The 12473-nt window shown below is 50.6% G+C and overlaps 1 protein-coding gene across 1 annotated transcript; it reads left to right on the top strand.

The window, feature by feature from the left end:
* Positions 1–1639: 1639 nt before the first annotated feature.
* On the top strand, positions 1640–3390 carry LOC112445690 (liprin-alpha-1-like; the record flags this gene model as incomplete). Its single annotated transcript, XM_024989159.2, has 2 exons — positions 1640–1858; positions 2706–3390. Coding segments are annotated over 2 exons (559 nt in total), but the record flags the coding sequence as incomplete, so codon positions are not given.
* Between the last annotated feature and the right edge of the window lie 9083 nt (positions 3391–12473).

Genomic DNA, 12473 nt, shown 5'->3' with positions numbered 1-12473 from the left:
TAACAGTTTGCCTATATCCCACTTGTTTGCCTTCTAATCATCTCATGCTTATTTATAGTAGACATAGTATTATTTATTATTTTTAAAATTTTCTTTACTTATTTTTTTGGCCATGCTGCACAGCTTATGGGATCTTAGTTCCCCAACCAGGGATCAGACCGGTGTCCCGGCAGTGAAAGTGCCAAGTCCTAATGTCTGGACTACCATGGAATCTCCGCTTAGAGTTTTTTTAAAACAAATGACTGACTCAGAGCCATAGATGTTAGATTTGGAGGAAGCCAATTTAATGATGGTGGGTAGCAGTGTGCAGGAGACTCTGTGCGCCAGGCACCGTGTCAAATGCTTTCCGAGTCTGTCATCTAATCCCGCAGACACCCAGGTGAGGTCCAGGCTGCTGTTATCCCCATTCAGCAGACATGGACACTGAGGCTTAGAGAGGCCGGGCACCATGCCCAGGCTCGCACACCCAGTAGCAAATGTATAAAGGAGACCTGTCTGGACCCCAAAGGGGTTAATCTGTTCCCCACACTGTTGCCACCACTGTCTTTCCTGTCTTCAGACCCAGGACCAGCGGAAAAGCTGGGAGTCCAGGCGAGATCATTTTTTTTTAATTAGTTTATTTTTTAATTGAAGGATAATTGCTTTACAGAACTTTGTTCTTTTCTGTCAAACCTCAACATGAACCATCCATAGGTACACATACATCCCTTCCCTTTTGACCCTCCCTCCCGTCTCCCTCCCCATCCCACCCCTCTAGGTTGAAACAAATCAGTTCTTAGTGAAGACCTAGGACGGAGGAGCCTGGTAGGCTGCAGTCCATGGGGTCGCTACGAGCCGGACACGACTGAGCGACTTCACTTTCACTTTTCACTTTCATGCATTGGAGAAGGAAATGGCAACCCACTCCAATGTTCTTGCCTGGAGAATCCCAGGGACGGGGGAGCCTGGTGGGCTGCCGTCTATGGGGTCCCACAGAGTCGGACAGGACTGAAGTGACTTAGCAGCAGCAGTTTACTTTATAGTATAGTTATGGAATTATAGTAATATTTTTGAAATTACACTCAAACTGCGTGTAAGCACTTCAGTGTGTAGCCCCCAGTCTGTATGTTTCTGAGAAAGACAAGCCAGACACGTGGTGTTCGCATGCAGGGGTTAGGTACCTTTTCTATACTTCACTTGTTGTCATGGGTTCAGTAACCTGCATCATCACTAAACATGATCTTGGGTGGTGGTACAAGCTGTTTCCTTTTCTCCTTCAAACAGAAAGGTCTGGACGGCTTTGCTGAGAGGTTTCTTACTGTTGCTAGTGGTGCTCCTGAGCAGCATCTGGCGATGAACACAGTCCTTTCATCAGGGCAGTTCATGCCATGCAGGGTTCACAGTGCTGGCGTGGCTCCGCTGTCCTGCCTGGCAGGGCCATCTGGTCGCTGGATTCAAGGGAGAGTGGAGCCTGGCTGCAGGGAGGCTCCAGGCCAGGATCTGTGCACTCAGTAGGGTGTTCTCGCTGCCCCACGGCCCCGCTTCTCTTGAACAAGACAGTCCTTTAGGACGGCATTAAGCTAGAACAACACATTTTTTTGTACTTGGCGGATAGCATCGCTACTATGTTTTCCAATAAGTTTCTGGTTATAATGTAAAGCCTGTGTGATTGCCTTTTTCGACACAGTCTATTGTTAGCCAATTTCACACTTACCTCACTCCCTCAGCTGCCACCTTTACCGGAAGAGGTACAAGATGACAAGACCGCCATCAAATGTGAAGCCTCGACCCCCGCCTTGCTGCGGTTCCTTCGGCTAGACCGGCTGGACAGGGGGTCACCGCACAGAGCCAGCTACGAGGACATCAGGGACGCCCACAAGTAAGGGGCCTGCGCGCCTCGTCGTCAGTCTCAGGAGCCCTGCGCCTCTTGTCTTCAAAGAGTTGCAGGGATGATTGTAAAGGAATCCCACTGGATTCGGTGCCTGTGTTTAGTGGTGAACTTCAGGTGCTGGGGTAGAAGAGCTCAGTGACCTCAGTGATTTTAGAAAACATCCATCTCTACGTATTGACTCCTGTGGGAGATTTCTTCCTGCTCTTGCTAGAGCTCTGCCCGGCCTGGGTGCATTCCTGATGGTTACGGCTCCGTGCCTCTTGGATTTGCTCTTGAGGGTCCCTCCCTTTTTCTCAGGGGTCTCCTCTCAGGAGACTGTCTGTCACCTCCTGTGACTGACCCTGTCCTCATTCAGACCCCCACCTGCTGAGCTCCCGTTGTGAGCCAGGCAGCACTCGATGGAGGGCACATGTGGTCACCTGACCAGCAGCCCTGCACGGTGACCGTCACTCTCCTGCCACGGCCGGGGACGGTCACCCTGCGGGAAGCGGGGGGAACTGCCCAGAGCAGGGGAGCTCGCCTTCTCTGGGAGGGTCGTCACCTGCCGAGCAGCGACCCTGAGGGAGGGTTGGAGAGCCCTCTGCACCAGCTCGTCTGGAGTGAAGCCCTCCTCAGGGGAGAGCTCCAGGCAGAGAATCTCAGCTTCCCGGGGCCATTGTTTGTGGCCGGAAGCCTGCATTGCTCGTGTGGAGTGTGGTTGGTGAAGGAGACTCCACTGTCTGCTGCGAGGTTGAGGCGAGGGTGTTGCTGGGTGGCCAGTTCTATCAGTAGGTCTTGTGGAGGGGTGTGTGTTTGCACAAGGGTGCCGGTTAAAGGTTGTTTTCTCTCCCCAAAGCTCGACAGGCTCTCAGGACGGCCCCGGGGGCAACCCCAGCAGCAGCAGCAGCAGCAGCCAGGACTTGCTGCAGAAAGCCCCAAAGAAGAAGGGCATCAAGTCCTCCATCGGCCGTTTGTTTGGCAAGAAGGAGAAGGGCCGGCCTGGACACCCCGGCAAGGAGGTGCTAGGACCAGGTGGGTGCTTCACCGTTCAGAGGGAGGAGGGTCTGCATGCATGTCCCTTCTGTGTCTCTCCCGCTGTCCCCATGAGGCCCCTGTCACTCACGCTGGGTGTCCTCCTGGGAGGAGCAGAGGAGGCATCTGTCTTCTTTAGGGTCCGAGATGATCGGATCAGTTGATGAACGGATGTGTGGATGGATGGAGGAATTAAGAGTTAAAGGATGGATGGATTAGTGAGTGGATGGATGGATGAACAGATGGCTGGCCAGATGGGTGGATGAACAGAGCATGGAACGAATATTGCAGATGTTTATACTGCAGTGCTAGAAACATACTCTACGAATGAGTAGGAGCTGGGCAATGATTGTTTCCTCCAGAACAGTGACAAGTGTTTGGAAATGGCCTAAGTGCTCATCAGTGAAGGGTGAGGTAAAATCTGTGGACACCCCACAAGGAACAGCACCTCTCCTTCCTGCCACTTTCCCCATCCCCAGGAGCTCATCACGGGTTCTGCCCATGCCCCTACTCCATCCCACAGCCACACAGGTCCTCCTGGCGTCTCCTCATCACACAGTGTTATCATCAGGCCCCCATCTCACTCGGCTTCATCTCCTTAAGGACAGGATATGTTCCTGCCTCTTCAGCCAGAGATTTGTTGAGTGTCTTGTTTGTGCTGGGTGTGGGATTTATAAGGGTAAGTAAAACAGATGTGGTCTGGAGTACAGTTAAGTGAGAAGAGAAAAAAGGAGCAGATTATTAAATGCTATCCTTATTATTACTAAATATAACGCTGAGATGGATGGTGCATTGATTATATACCAGATGCTGTGTGTGCCCCTTACCAAACAGGTGCTGCCACCTCCCGATTTACAGAGGAGGAGACAGTGATGGTCATGCGGTTAGGGAGTGGTGAGGGCAGGTTCACACCCATGCAGTGGGACCATGCACTTTGCCGAGCCCCAGCCACCTCTCTGGTGGATGCAACAGAATGAGATGGTTCTATGGCATCGCTGATTCGATGGACATGAGTTTGAGCAAACTCCAGGAGATAGTGAATTACAGGAAAGCCTGGAGTGCTGCAGTCCGCGGAGTGGCAAAGAGTCGGACACAACTGAGCGACTGAACTAAAACCTGAGTGTGTGCTGAACTGCTTCAGTCGTGTCTGACTCTCTGTGACCCCAGGGACTGTAGCCCACTATCTGTCCATGGGATTCTCCAGGCAAGAAGACTGGAGTGGGTTGCCATGCCCTCCTCCAGGGGGATCAAACCCACATCTCTCGTTATCTCTTGCAGTGGCAGGCAGGATCTTTACCGCTAGAACCACCTGGAAAGCCCCAGTGAACGCTGACAACTAGGAAATGCAGAAAATAAGGGCTGCTCCTAAGTTAAACTGGAAGAGCAGCAAGCACAGATTGTAAAGAGGAAAACACACGATGACCGACAACAGTGCTGACAGAAACAAGCAGGGATGCGTTCACCCGCATCAAGAAAATGTGCCATTCGGAAGAGGAGCCCTTGGAGGGACAGTTGGAACCGGAATGAAACTTAGGCCATGGTAGGCAGTGCCCACTCACACGGCCCGAGTGGAGTGGTGTCACCGGGCTTTCTGCATCCCCAGAGCTGCTGGCAGTAACATCTGGGCGCTGAGGCCGGCAACGTCCCCGAGTGAGCTAAGGCACCCCTGCTCTCCTTCCAGTGCTGCTGCGGGCCCCGCTGGGGGCGGCCACCCTCATCCCCTGCTCTGCCACCCACTGGGGCCCGACTGATCCCCTGGGATCCTTTCAGCCCTTGAGCTTGTGGGTTCCCAGCCCTCTGCCACACCGGACTGGGATGCAACTCAGGACTTGGGCTTGAGATATCGAGGAGACCGTGAATCTGGAAGGACACAGCCCTGGGGCCCTCGAGTGACCACGTGAGAGAGCTGGAGAGCAAAGCCCCCTCGGGGAGGAAGCAGAGCTTTGAAACGTGCCCACACCCACCGCTGCCTCGGCACAAAGTGCCTTTTCTTTGCCTCTCCTTGGCCTGAAACAGACCCCAGCTGCTACTGCTGCTCCGCAGGTGATTGCTAAAGATGCACCTCCTGCAAGAGCTATTGTCCTGCTGCTCTGGGGCTGCCTAAGTGTGCTCAGGAGTGTCAGACAAGTGGGGCTGCCACGCCTGATGCTGGGGGAGGGCCTGATGCTGGAGGGGCCTGATGCTGGAGGGCCTGATGCTGGGGAGGGCCTGATGCTGGACTAGGGCTGATGGTGGAGGCCTGATGCTGGAGGAGGCCTGATGCTGGACTATGCCTGATGCTGGAGGAGGCCTGATGCTGGAGGAGGGCCTGATGCTGGACTATGGCCTGATGCTGGGGGAGCCTGATGCTGGCTGAGGCCTGATGCTGGGGAGGCTGATGGAAGGCCTGATGCTGGAGGAGGGCCTGATGCTGGGGAGGGCCTGATGCTGGGGGCTGATGCTGGAGGCCTGATGCTGGGGAGGCCTGATGCTGCGGGAAGGTGTGATGATGGTGGCAGCCTGCTCCCAGATGTACGCAGAGTTGTGATTATAAATATGAGAAATCTTTTTTTCATACTTTCCTGACCACCTTGCTATGTTCTTTTTTTCTGAAACATAATTCTGTGCAATATAGATTTGATTTCTGCCATACATCAACATGAATTAGCCATAGGTGTTCAAATGTCCCTCCTCTTGAATCTCCTTCCCACCTCCCTTTGCTACATTCTTGTCTCTATGGATATATGAATAATAAAGACTTGACTAAAAATAACATAAAAAGCTCCCACCACAAGCATGCACACGCACACTCCCTAGTGCATCATTCGGGTCCGCATCAGGGTTGCCCTCGGCCACCCCGCCCTGGGATCCACGGTGAGCCTTGACACCTGCACTTTGTTCCCACCTGGGCCGCTGCCCAGGCCTCAGCAGCAGAGGGCCTTGTCCCCACAGATGCTGAAGTGATAAGCCTCTTGTCTCCGGAGCCAAGGTACAACACCTAGTCGGTCGTCCTTGGGACACCTATACTTCTGCCTTCTAGCCTTTCCATTGATCCATCCGTTTCTCTTAACGAATGTCCGTGTGATGAACGGGCTCCATTACCAGCTTGGTCTTCTCATTGAGAGTACAGCTTACCCTCGTCACTCTGTACTGGCAGTGGGAAATTTTGCTCCTTACTTTATTGAAGCAGTGAGTGCGTGAAGTCGCTCAGTCGTGTCCGACTCTTTGCGACCCCGTGGACTGTAGCCGCCAGGCTCTCTGTCCATGATTCTCAGGCAAGAATGCTGAGTGGGTTGCCATTTCCTTCTCTAGGGATCTTCCCAACCCAGGGATTGAACACGGTCTCCGGCATTGCAGGCAGACGCTTTATCCTCTGAGCCACCAGGGAAGCTCTGACTTTATTGAAAGAAGCAATAAATAATACTGTGATAAAAATAGTTCAAAGTAGACTGTACAACTTTGTCACATATCAGGAGATCACAAAGATTAATAGACAAACAGAATGGTAACAATGAATTGTACAAGGAAAATTAAAGGCAGAACCCACATGTAGAGAATGCTGTCTCTCTACCGAATATCAGCTGCATAAGGCACCATGATCTGAACGCATCTCTTACTAGCTTTTTTAATGTGCTGCTGAAAAGTAAAAGTTACATTATGTTATACTATTCAAATGGCTATGTATCAAAATCTAAAAATGTACGCCTAGGTCCTTCTTTAAACATGTTTACAAACAGATGTAAAAGATGATTTACATAGAAAAATAGGCCTTGTCAGAGCTGCACTATGCTGTCTGTCTGTCCGGATGTGGTGCCCTCAGTGTTCAGCTCGATGGCTCCGCAGCGGGTGCAGGCACCGCGGTTGATTCCTCGAAGAGTCTCACGGAGGCGAGGGATCCAGGGCCACAGAGACTAGGTTACCGGAAGATTTTCATAGTCGTCTTCTAGTCATCCTTTCAGCCCAAATTTCATTAGAAGCTCACATTTAACACCCAGTACTTTTAAATCGCTTCACACTGCAACAAAAAGCATTTCCTCTAGAAAAAAGTACAGTTTAGGTCAGTCGTTAAAATACAACAATTGGTTGAAATTAAGTTCGCTCATTTCAGAGTGATTGTTGACGCTTGGTTACATTCTGAAGGATAATGCACACCGTGTCATGATTGATTTTACAATCGCAGTTAAAACCCCTTCTCTCATGGTTTAACATTAAAAATTAAACAAGAATTAATTACAATAGAATGCATCATTTATAAAAGCCCTATATTGGTTCATAGGATTTATACAGACAAGCATTACAGTACATACATTTGAAAGACTAAAATCAGGTATCAGAACATGAACTGATCTGAAAGGAGATTTCATAGCCCAGATATACAAGAAAAAGTAAGTATGTAAATGAAGTCATAAGTTACATAAATAAAAGAACATTAAATTTAAAATATTTTCTCTATGGTATTCATGAATTTTTCACTAATTAAAAACTCTGTAAATAAAATATCTTAGGGTCATATAACAAGTATTAAACAGATTAAAGATTGCATTGAGTTTAAAATGTAGTCTTTTGTTGTATTCTGGACGCTGTATATCACCTGCAGTATTAGTGCAGGTAAACTGGAAACAAACAGACGAGTCAGTCCTGGGACGGTGACTGGTGCCCGAGTCCCTGCCCCTTCAGACACCCCCACCCCTTTGGGCTTCAGCTGCTTGAGAATTCCAGAGAAACATGGAGGACCAAGCAGATCAAGGAGAAACTCTGTGGCTGACTTTATTCTGACATATAGCTAAAACTGCTGGTAAAAAAACTTAAAACCCAATCCAGCCTTTCCAGCTGAGCCATGAACAGACAGAGCAGACAGCCTCCTGCTCTCAGAGCGGCTCGAGCAGGGCTGGCCTCCCGGGCCGGACCCACCAGAGGACCACCCAGAGCAGCACCTGCAAGGGACGGTGGCCCCTCAGCGGCACCCCCCAGATGCCGGTGCACTTCAGTGTTAAACACTGGCTCCAGACGGAGAGGCCCAGGGCAGGGCAGCCTCGTGAACCCTGATGCTCTGGGCCCTGTTCCCTCTGAGAACGTACACGCAGGGCGTGGCCAGCAGCACTGCGCTGTGGGAGACACCTGTGGGACGGAGGGAGACTCGGGCCGTCTCTGACTACTCCGGCGGCAGCCAGGTGCCAAGGTCATGTTCTCTGCTGCTGAGGGCTCTCCCGGGCGACCCTGGAGACCCGCTGACCCTCCACTCCTAGGGTGTGGCCTCCATGCCCCTGCGGGACCAGGCCGGCCTGTACTCACCCCGAAGCTCAGCAGGAGTAAGTCCTGACTGTAGCAGAATCCAGCCTCTGCGTTCCCGCCATGCTGCATGGTCCCATGAGCGCGGGAGGAAGTGTGCAAACACAGACTGCGGTTAGTCGTGCAACGTCACATGGGGCACGAGGACACACACACTCACACCGCAGCAGCCCACTCCTACTGAGGGTCTGGGGAAAGTTTTAGAGGGTGGATGAGCCGGAGAGAGCGAGCCTGGGGGCTGTCACGTGGGGGTCCCTGCCACCTGGGGGAGGCGGGGTGGTCACACTAGAGCAGCACCGGCACATTGATGACAGAAATGCTGTCATGGGGACAGCTACTCCACGTGACCAGCTAGCTGCCAGTCTCTCCTGAGACCTCCAGATTCACAGAGCTCCAGATTCACATATTCGACACAGTCTATTGTTACCCAGTTTTACACTTACCTCATTCCCTCAGCTGCCAGCTTTACAGGAAGAGGTATGAGATGACAAGACCACCATCAAATGTGAAACCTTGACCCCCACCTCTCTGCAGTCCTTCGGCTGGACTGGCTGCAGACGGGGTGCTGTGCACGGCCAGCCACGAGGACATGAGGGACGCCCAAGTAAGGAGCCTGCGCTCCTCATGTCAGTTTCAGGAGCCTGTGCCTATTGAAAGTGATGGAAGGATAATTTTAAAGGAATCCCAGTGGATTGGTGCCTGTGTCTAGGGGTCTGTGTGTGCATGTGTGTGTTTTCTGGTAGGCAGGTTTCTCTGGATCTGGTGTTAAGGTGGATGTCTAACTCTGTGTGTGAGTGTGTGCACATGCACAAGTGGGTTGTTCTTTGCTCTGTTGCTACGTGTGGCAAACTCTAGGATGTTCTGGTGGCTTCATAGAGAACAATTCAAAGTACGAGGATTTTCTGACCACAGTGGGTAATCTCAGTTCTGCAACTGACTCAGGGAAAATGCCTTATCTATAAAACGTGAAAAAATGTTTTAGTATTCCAGAAAAAATATCACTTGATATATTGTTTAACATTTATGGCATTATAGATGTGAAAATCAGTTTGTTTCTCAAAACTATTTTCTTTCTATTAAGCCCCAATTTGTCTCAAAAGTATTTTTAATTGCTAAATGTACGCAGCCAATGCATCCACTTTCAGAGCATTTTTGAGGGTTGGTGAATCTCAGATTTTCACGTTGCATGGAAACTCCCAGGGAGAGAACTGCGGGGTCACCAGGTGCTGGACGCGCTCCGTGAGGAGGGGAGGCCGAGGCGCGGGACCGTCCGCATCCCTGTTGGTCATTGCAGTGTCCTGGGTGTGCGGGACTCCCCTCAGGCATCACGTACCTCCTGCTCTAAATGCTGTCTTTCCTCTTCCCCTTGGTGGACTGTCACGCGCCAGCTCGCAGGGGAAGCCGAGTCAGCAGGTGTGCTGAGCTGTGTGTCCTGAAGCCTCCCATGGGGCTCGTCCCCAGCTCCAGGCTCTGAGCTGAGCAGCGCTGCAAGTGGGGCATGGTGTTGGTGAAGGGGAGCCCAGCGAACCCTCGTAGGAGGTGCTGGGCTGTGCGGACGGTCAGTCTCGGAAAACAAGGCCACACCTGTTGTCTGGGTGGTGCCACGTGTGTAGCATTTGATGGGAAGAAGCTCACACAGCCATCTTGTTAGGAAAGACAGCTTGACCGTGGTGCTCATGTCCTGCTTTAAAGTGCCCGTTGTCATCCACAGATGGTGTGGCTCTCTGGGCGTGTCTGTTCCCCATAGAATTCACCGTATTTCCGAATGTCTTTCTGCTGTGACTCTAATTTTAAGGCAAGGAAGCATGCCACATCAGTTTACTGCTAAGCAAGTGTTTTAACGAATTGTACTTGGGGTCGCAAATTTGACCCTCGAGGGGGCAGAGGAGGTCTGAGCTAAGTAGCCCCGCAGGGTGGCCCGAGCAGGGTCATCACAGTTCCACAGAGCAGGCAGCCCCCCAGGCTCGTCTCTGAAGCTGTCTCTATAAAGCTAGGTTTCAGATGAGAGTGAGCCAGTGACAGCAGAGTGATGCAATATCTTATAGCTGAGGAAGGAAATAAACCCCAGAGAAGCCAAGCGAGTCTTCCATTTGCTTCTGGATGGTGCTTGTGGTTGGGACGCGAACTCCAGGCACGTGATACATGCCTTGTTCCCCTGGGATATGGGAATTTAAAAAGTTTGCCTTTTTTAAAACCTCTCCCTGAGCTATTAAGGGGCTTCCCTGGTAGCTCAGATGGTAAAGCATCTGCCTTTACCAATGTGGCAAACCTGGGTTTGATCCCTGGGAGATCCAAGATCCCCTGGAGAAGGAAATGGTAACTAACCCACTCTAGTACTCTTGCTGGAAAATTCCATGGGTAGAGGAGCCTGCTAGGCTACAGTCCATGGGGTTGCAAAAACTTGGGCACGACTGAGTGAATTCACTTTCACTTTCACTTCTTGAGCTATTAAGATACCTGTTGTGTTTTCTGGTATAATTATTCCTAGAAAATAGAATATTTACTATTCTAGGAAACCTAAGGTTGACTTAAAGGAACAGTTACTTGAAATTTGATGTGAAACATTTCGAGCTTTAACCATACATAGACTTCACAATCTTAAGTCAAGTCTAATGCCATTTGAGTGTATTGAAAAGCCACTGTGTATCTTTAGGGAATTCCCTAGCAGTCCAATAGCTAGGACTCTGCACTTCCACTACATGGGGCCTGGGGTTTGATCCCTGGTTGGAGAACTAGGGTCCCGCAAGCCACACAGCGGCCTAGTCAAAAAAGAATGACCAGTATCTTAATTTAGCACATGGCTAATTAGCTGAACAGCAGTGCAGGATAGAAACAGCCCCCATCCAGCCCTCTCCTTGCTTGCTGTGTTAGAGTGTTCTGTGTTGAAAGTCTGCGCTGCTCTTTGTGTGTCTGTTGTGAAATGCTGTGCATCCCTGAAGCTCTCTCAGGGACAGGTTCCTCTGCTCAGACCCCAGTGTGCTTTCCTCTTCTACGTATCTGTCCTCACTGTTTAGAAAGGGAAGAGTGGATGTTTTTCCTTGACTACCCTCCTCCCTTGGATGTGCAGACTTCTGAATCCTTTAAGGTTGGCGATAACTCTTTCATCGGGAAGGAGGTGATTCTATAAGGAATTGTGGGACTCATTCAGCATTTCATGACTCAGGTGTTCTTTGTAATATGTCTGAACTTCATTAAGTAGATGGTTTAGAAGATTAAAGGAAAATGATGAGATGCATACTATTTCACTTTTCAAATTTATAAAGAGAATAAATACTTAGGTTAACTTGTTTTATACCCGTGTGTAGTAGTGATTCTTGAATTTTGAATGTTTCCTTACTTGTAGGCATGAGTTCCTGGAGGAAGCCGGGAGACAAGGCGTGCCTGCACAGTGGGACGGGCCAACAGTTGTGGTCTGGCTGGAGGTGTGTATGCCCCCTCACCTCCACCCACACCCGCCGCCCGCACCCCCTCGGCCGGTGCATCAGTCCCTCCACAGCCACGCATAACTCCTGCCTCCTGTCTCCCGTACCCAGCTCTGGGTCGGGATGCCGGCCTAGTAGGTGGCTGCTTGCCGAGCCAACGTGAAGAGCGGCGTCATCATGTCTGCCCTGTCACACGGAGATCCAGCGTGAGATCAGCATCAGCAACCCGCCGCATCGGCCGAAGCTGCGCCTGGGGATCCAGGAGATCATGTCCCTGACAGGCCCCTAGCCCCTCCCACATCCAGAACAGTGCACCTCCCTCCTTCCCTAGGGAGAGTTCGCCCCCCCGCCCCCGTTTGTGTCGCTTGCGGGGTTCTCTATACAGATGTCCACTGTTCCTGCTTAAATAAAGTTCTAGCATTCAAAACCATGACAGCTTTTCATTTGCGGCAGTTGTGTTGTTAAAAGATAGATGATGAATACTTCATACAGATTATTTTTGTAACAGCTGGGCTGCAGTGGCAGTGTAATACAGAAATGGAAGTTTTTGAAACCATGAAAAAGGGACTTTTGAAAGTGTGAAAAGTGTAAAAAGAAAGGAAGTTTTTGAAAATGTATTAAAAGAAATGTAAATATAAATGTCAAGAAAGTGAAAGAAAAGGCTTAGCCCCCAGGCTGCATTGTTTTTCCCTCATTTGACTTGTCAGGCCTGTCCTATTCAGCAGATTCCTTTATGGGAGCTGTAGACCCTGGGCTCTCAGGGTTTTAAGAGTCTGTACATCCGCCAGGTCACACCAAGTCCTATCGTGCTCATCCAAGTTTCCTCCACGTGGGAAGACCTTGAAAGTCCTGTAAGAGGGTCCTCCTAGTTGGAAAAATTAAAACGAATCTGGTGGAAACGT

This window comes from Bos taurus, unplaced genomic scaffold (genome assembly GCF_002263795.3).
Source record: "Bos taurus isolate L1 Dominette 01449 registration number 42190680 breed Hereford unplaced genomic scaffold, ARS-UCD2.0 Leftover_ScbfJmS_2484, whole genome shotgun sequence".
In the NCBI taxonomy this organism is placed as follows: Eukaryota; Metazoa; Chordata; class Mammalia; order Artiodactyla; family Bovidae; genus Bos; species Bos taurus.
The sequence above is the reverse complement of the archived record's forward strand: the minus strand, read 5'-3'. Positions and strand labels throughout refer to the sequence as shown.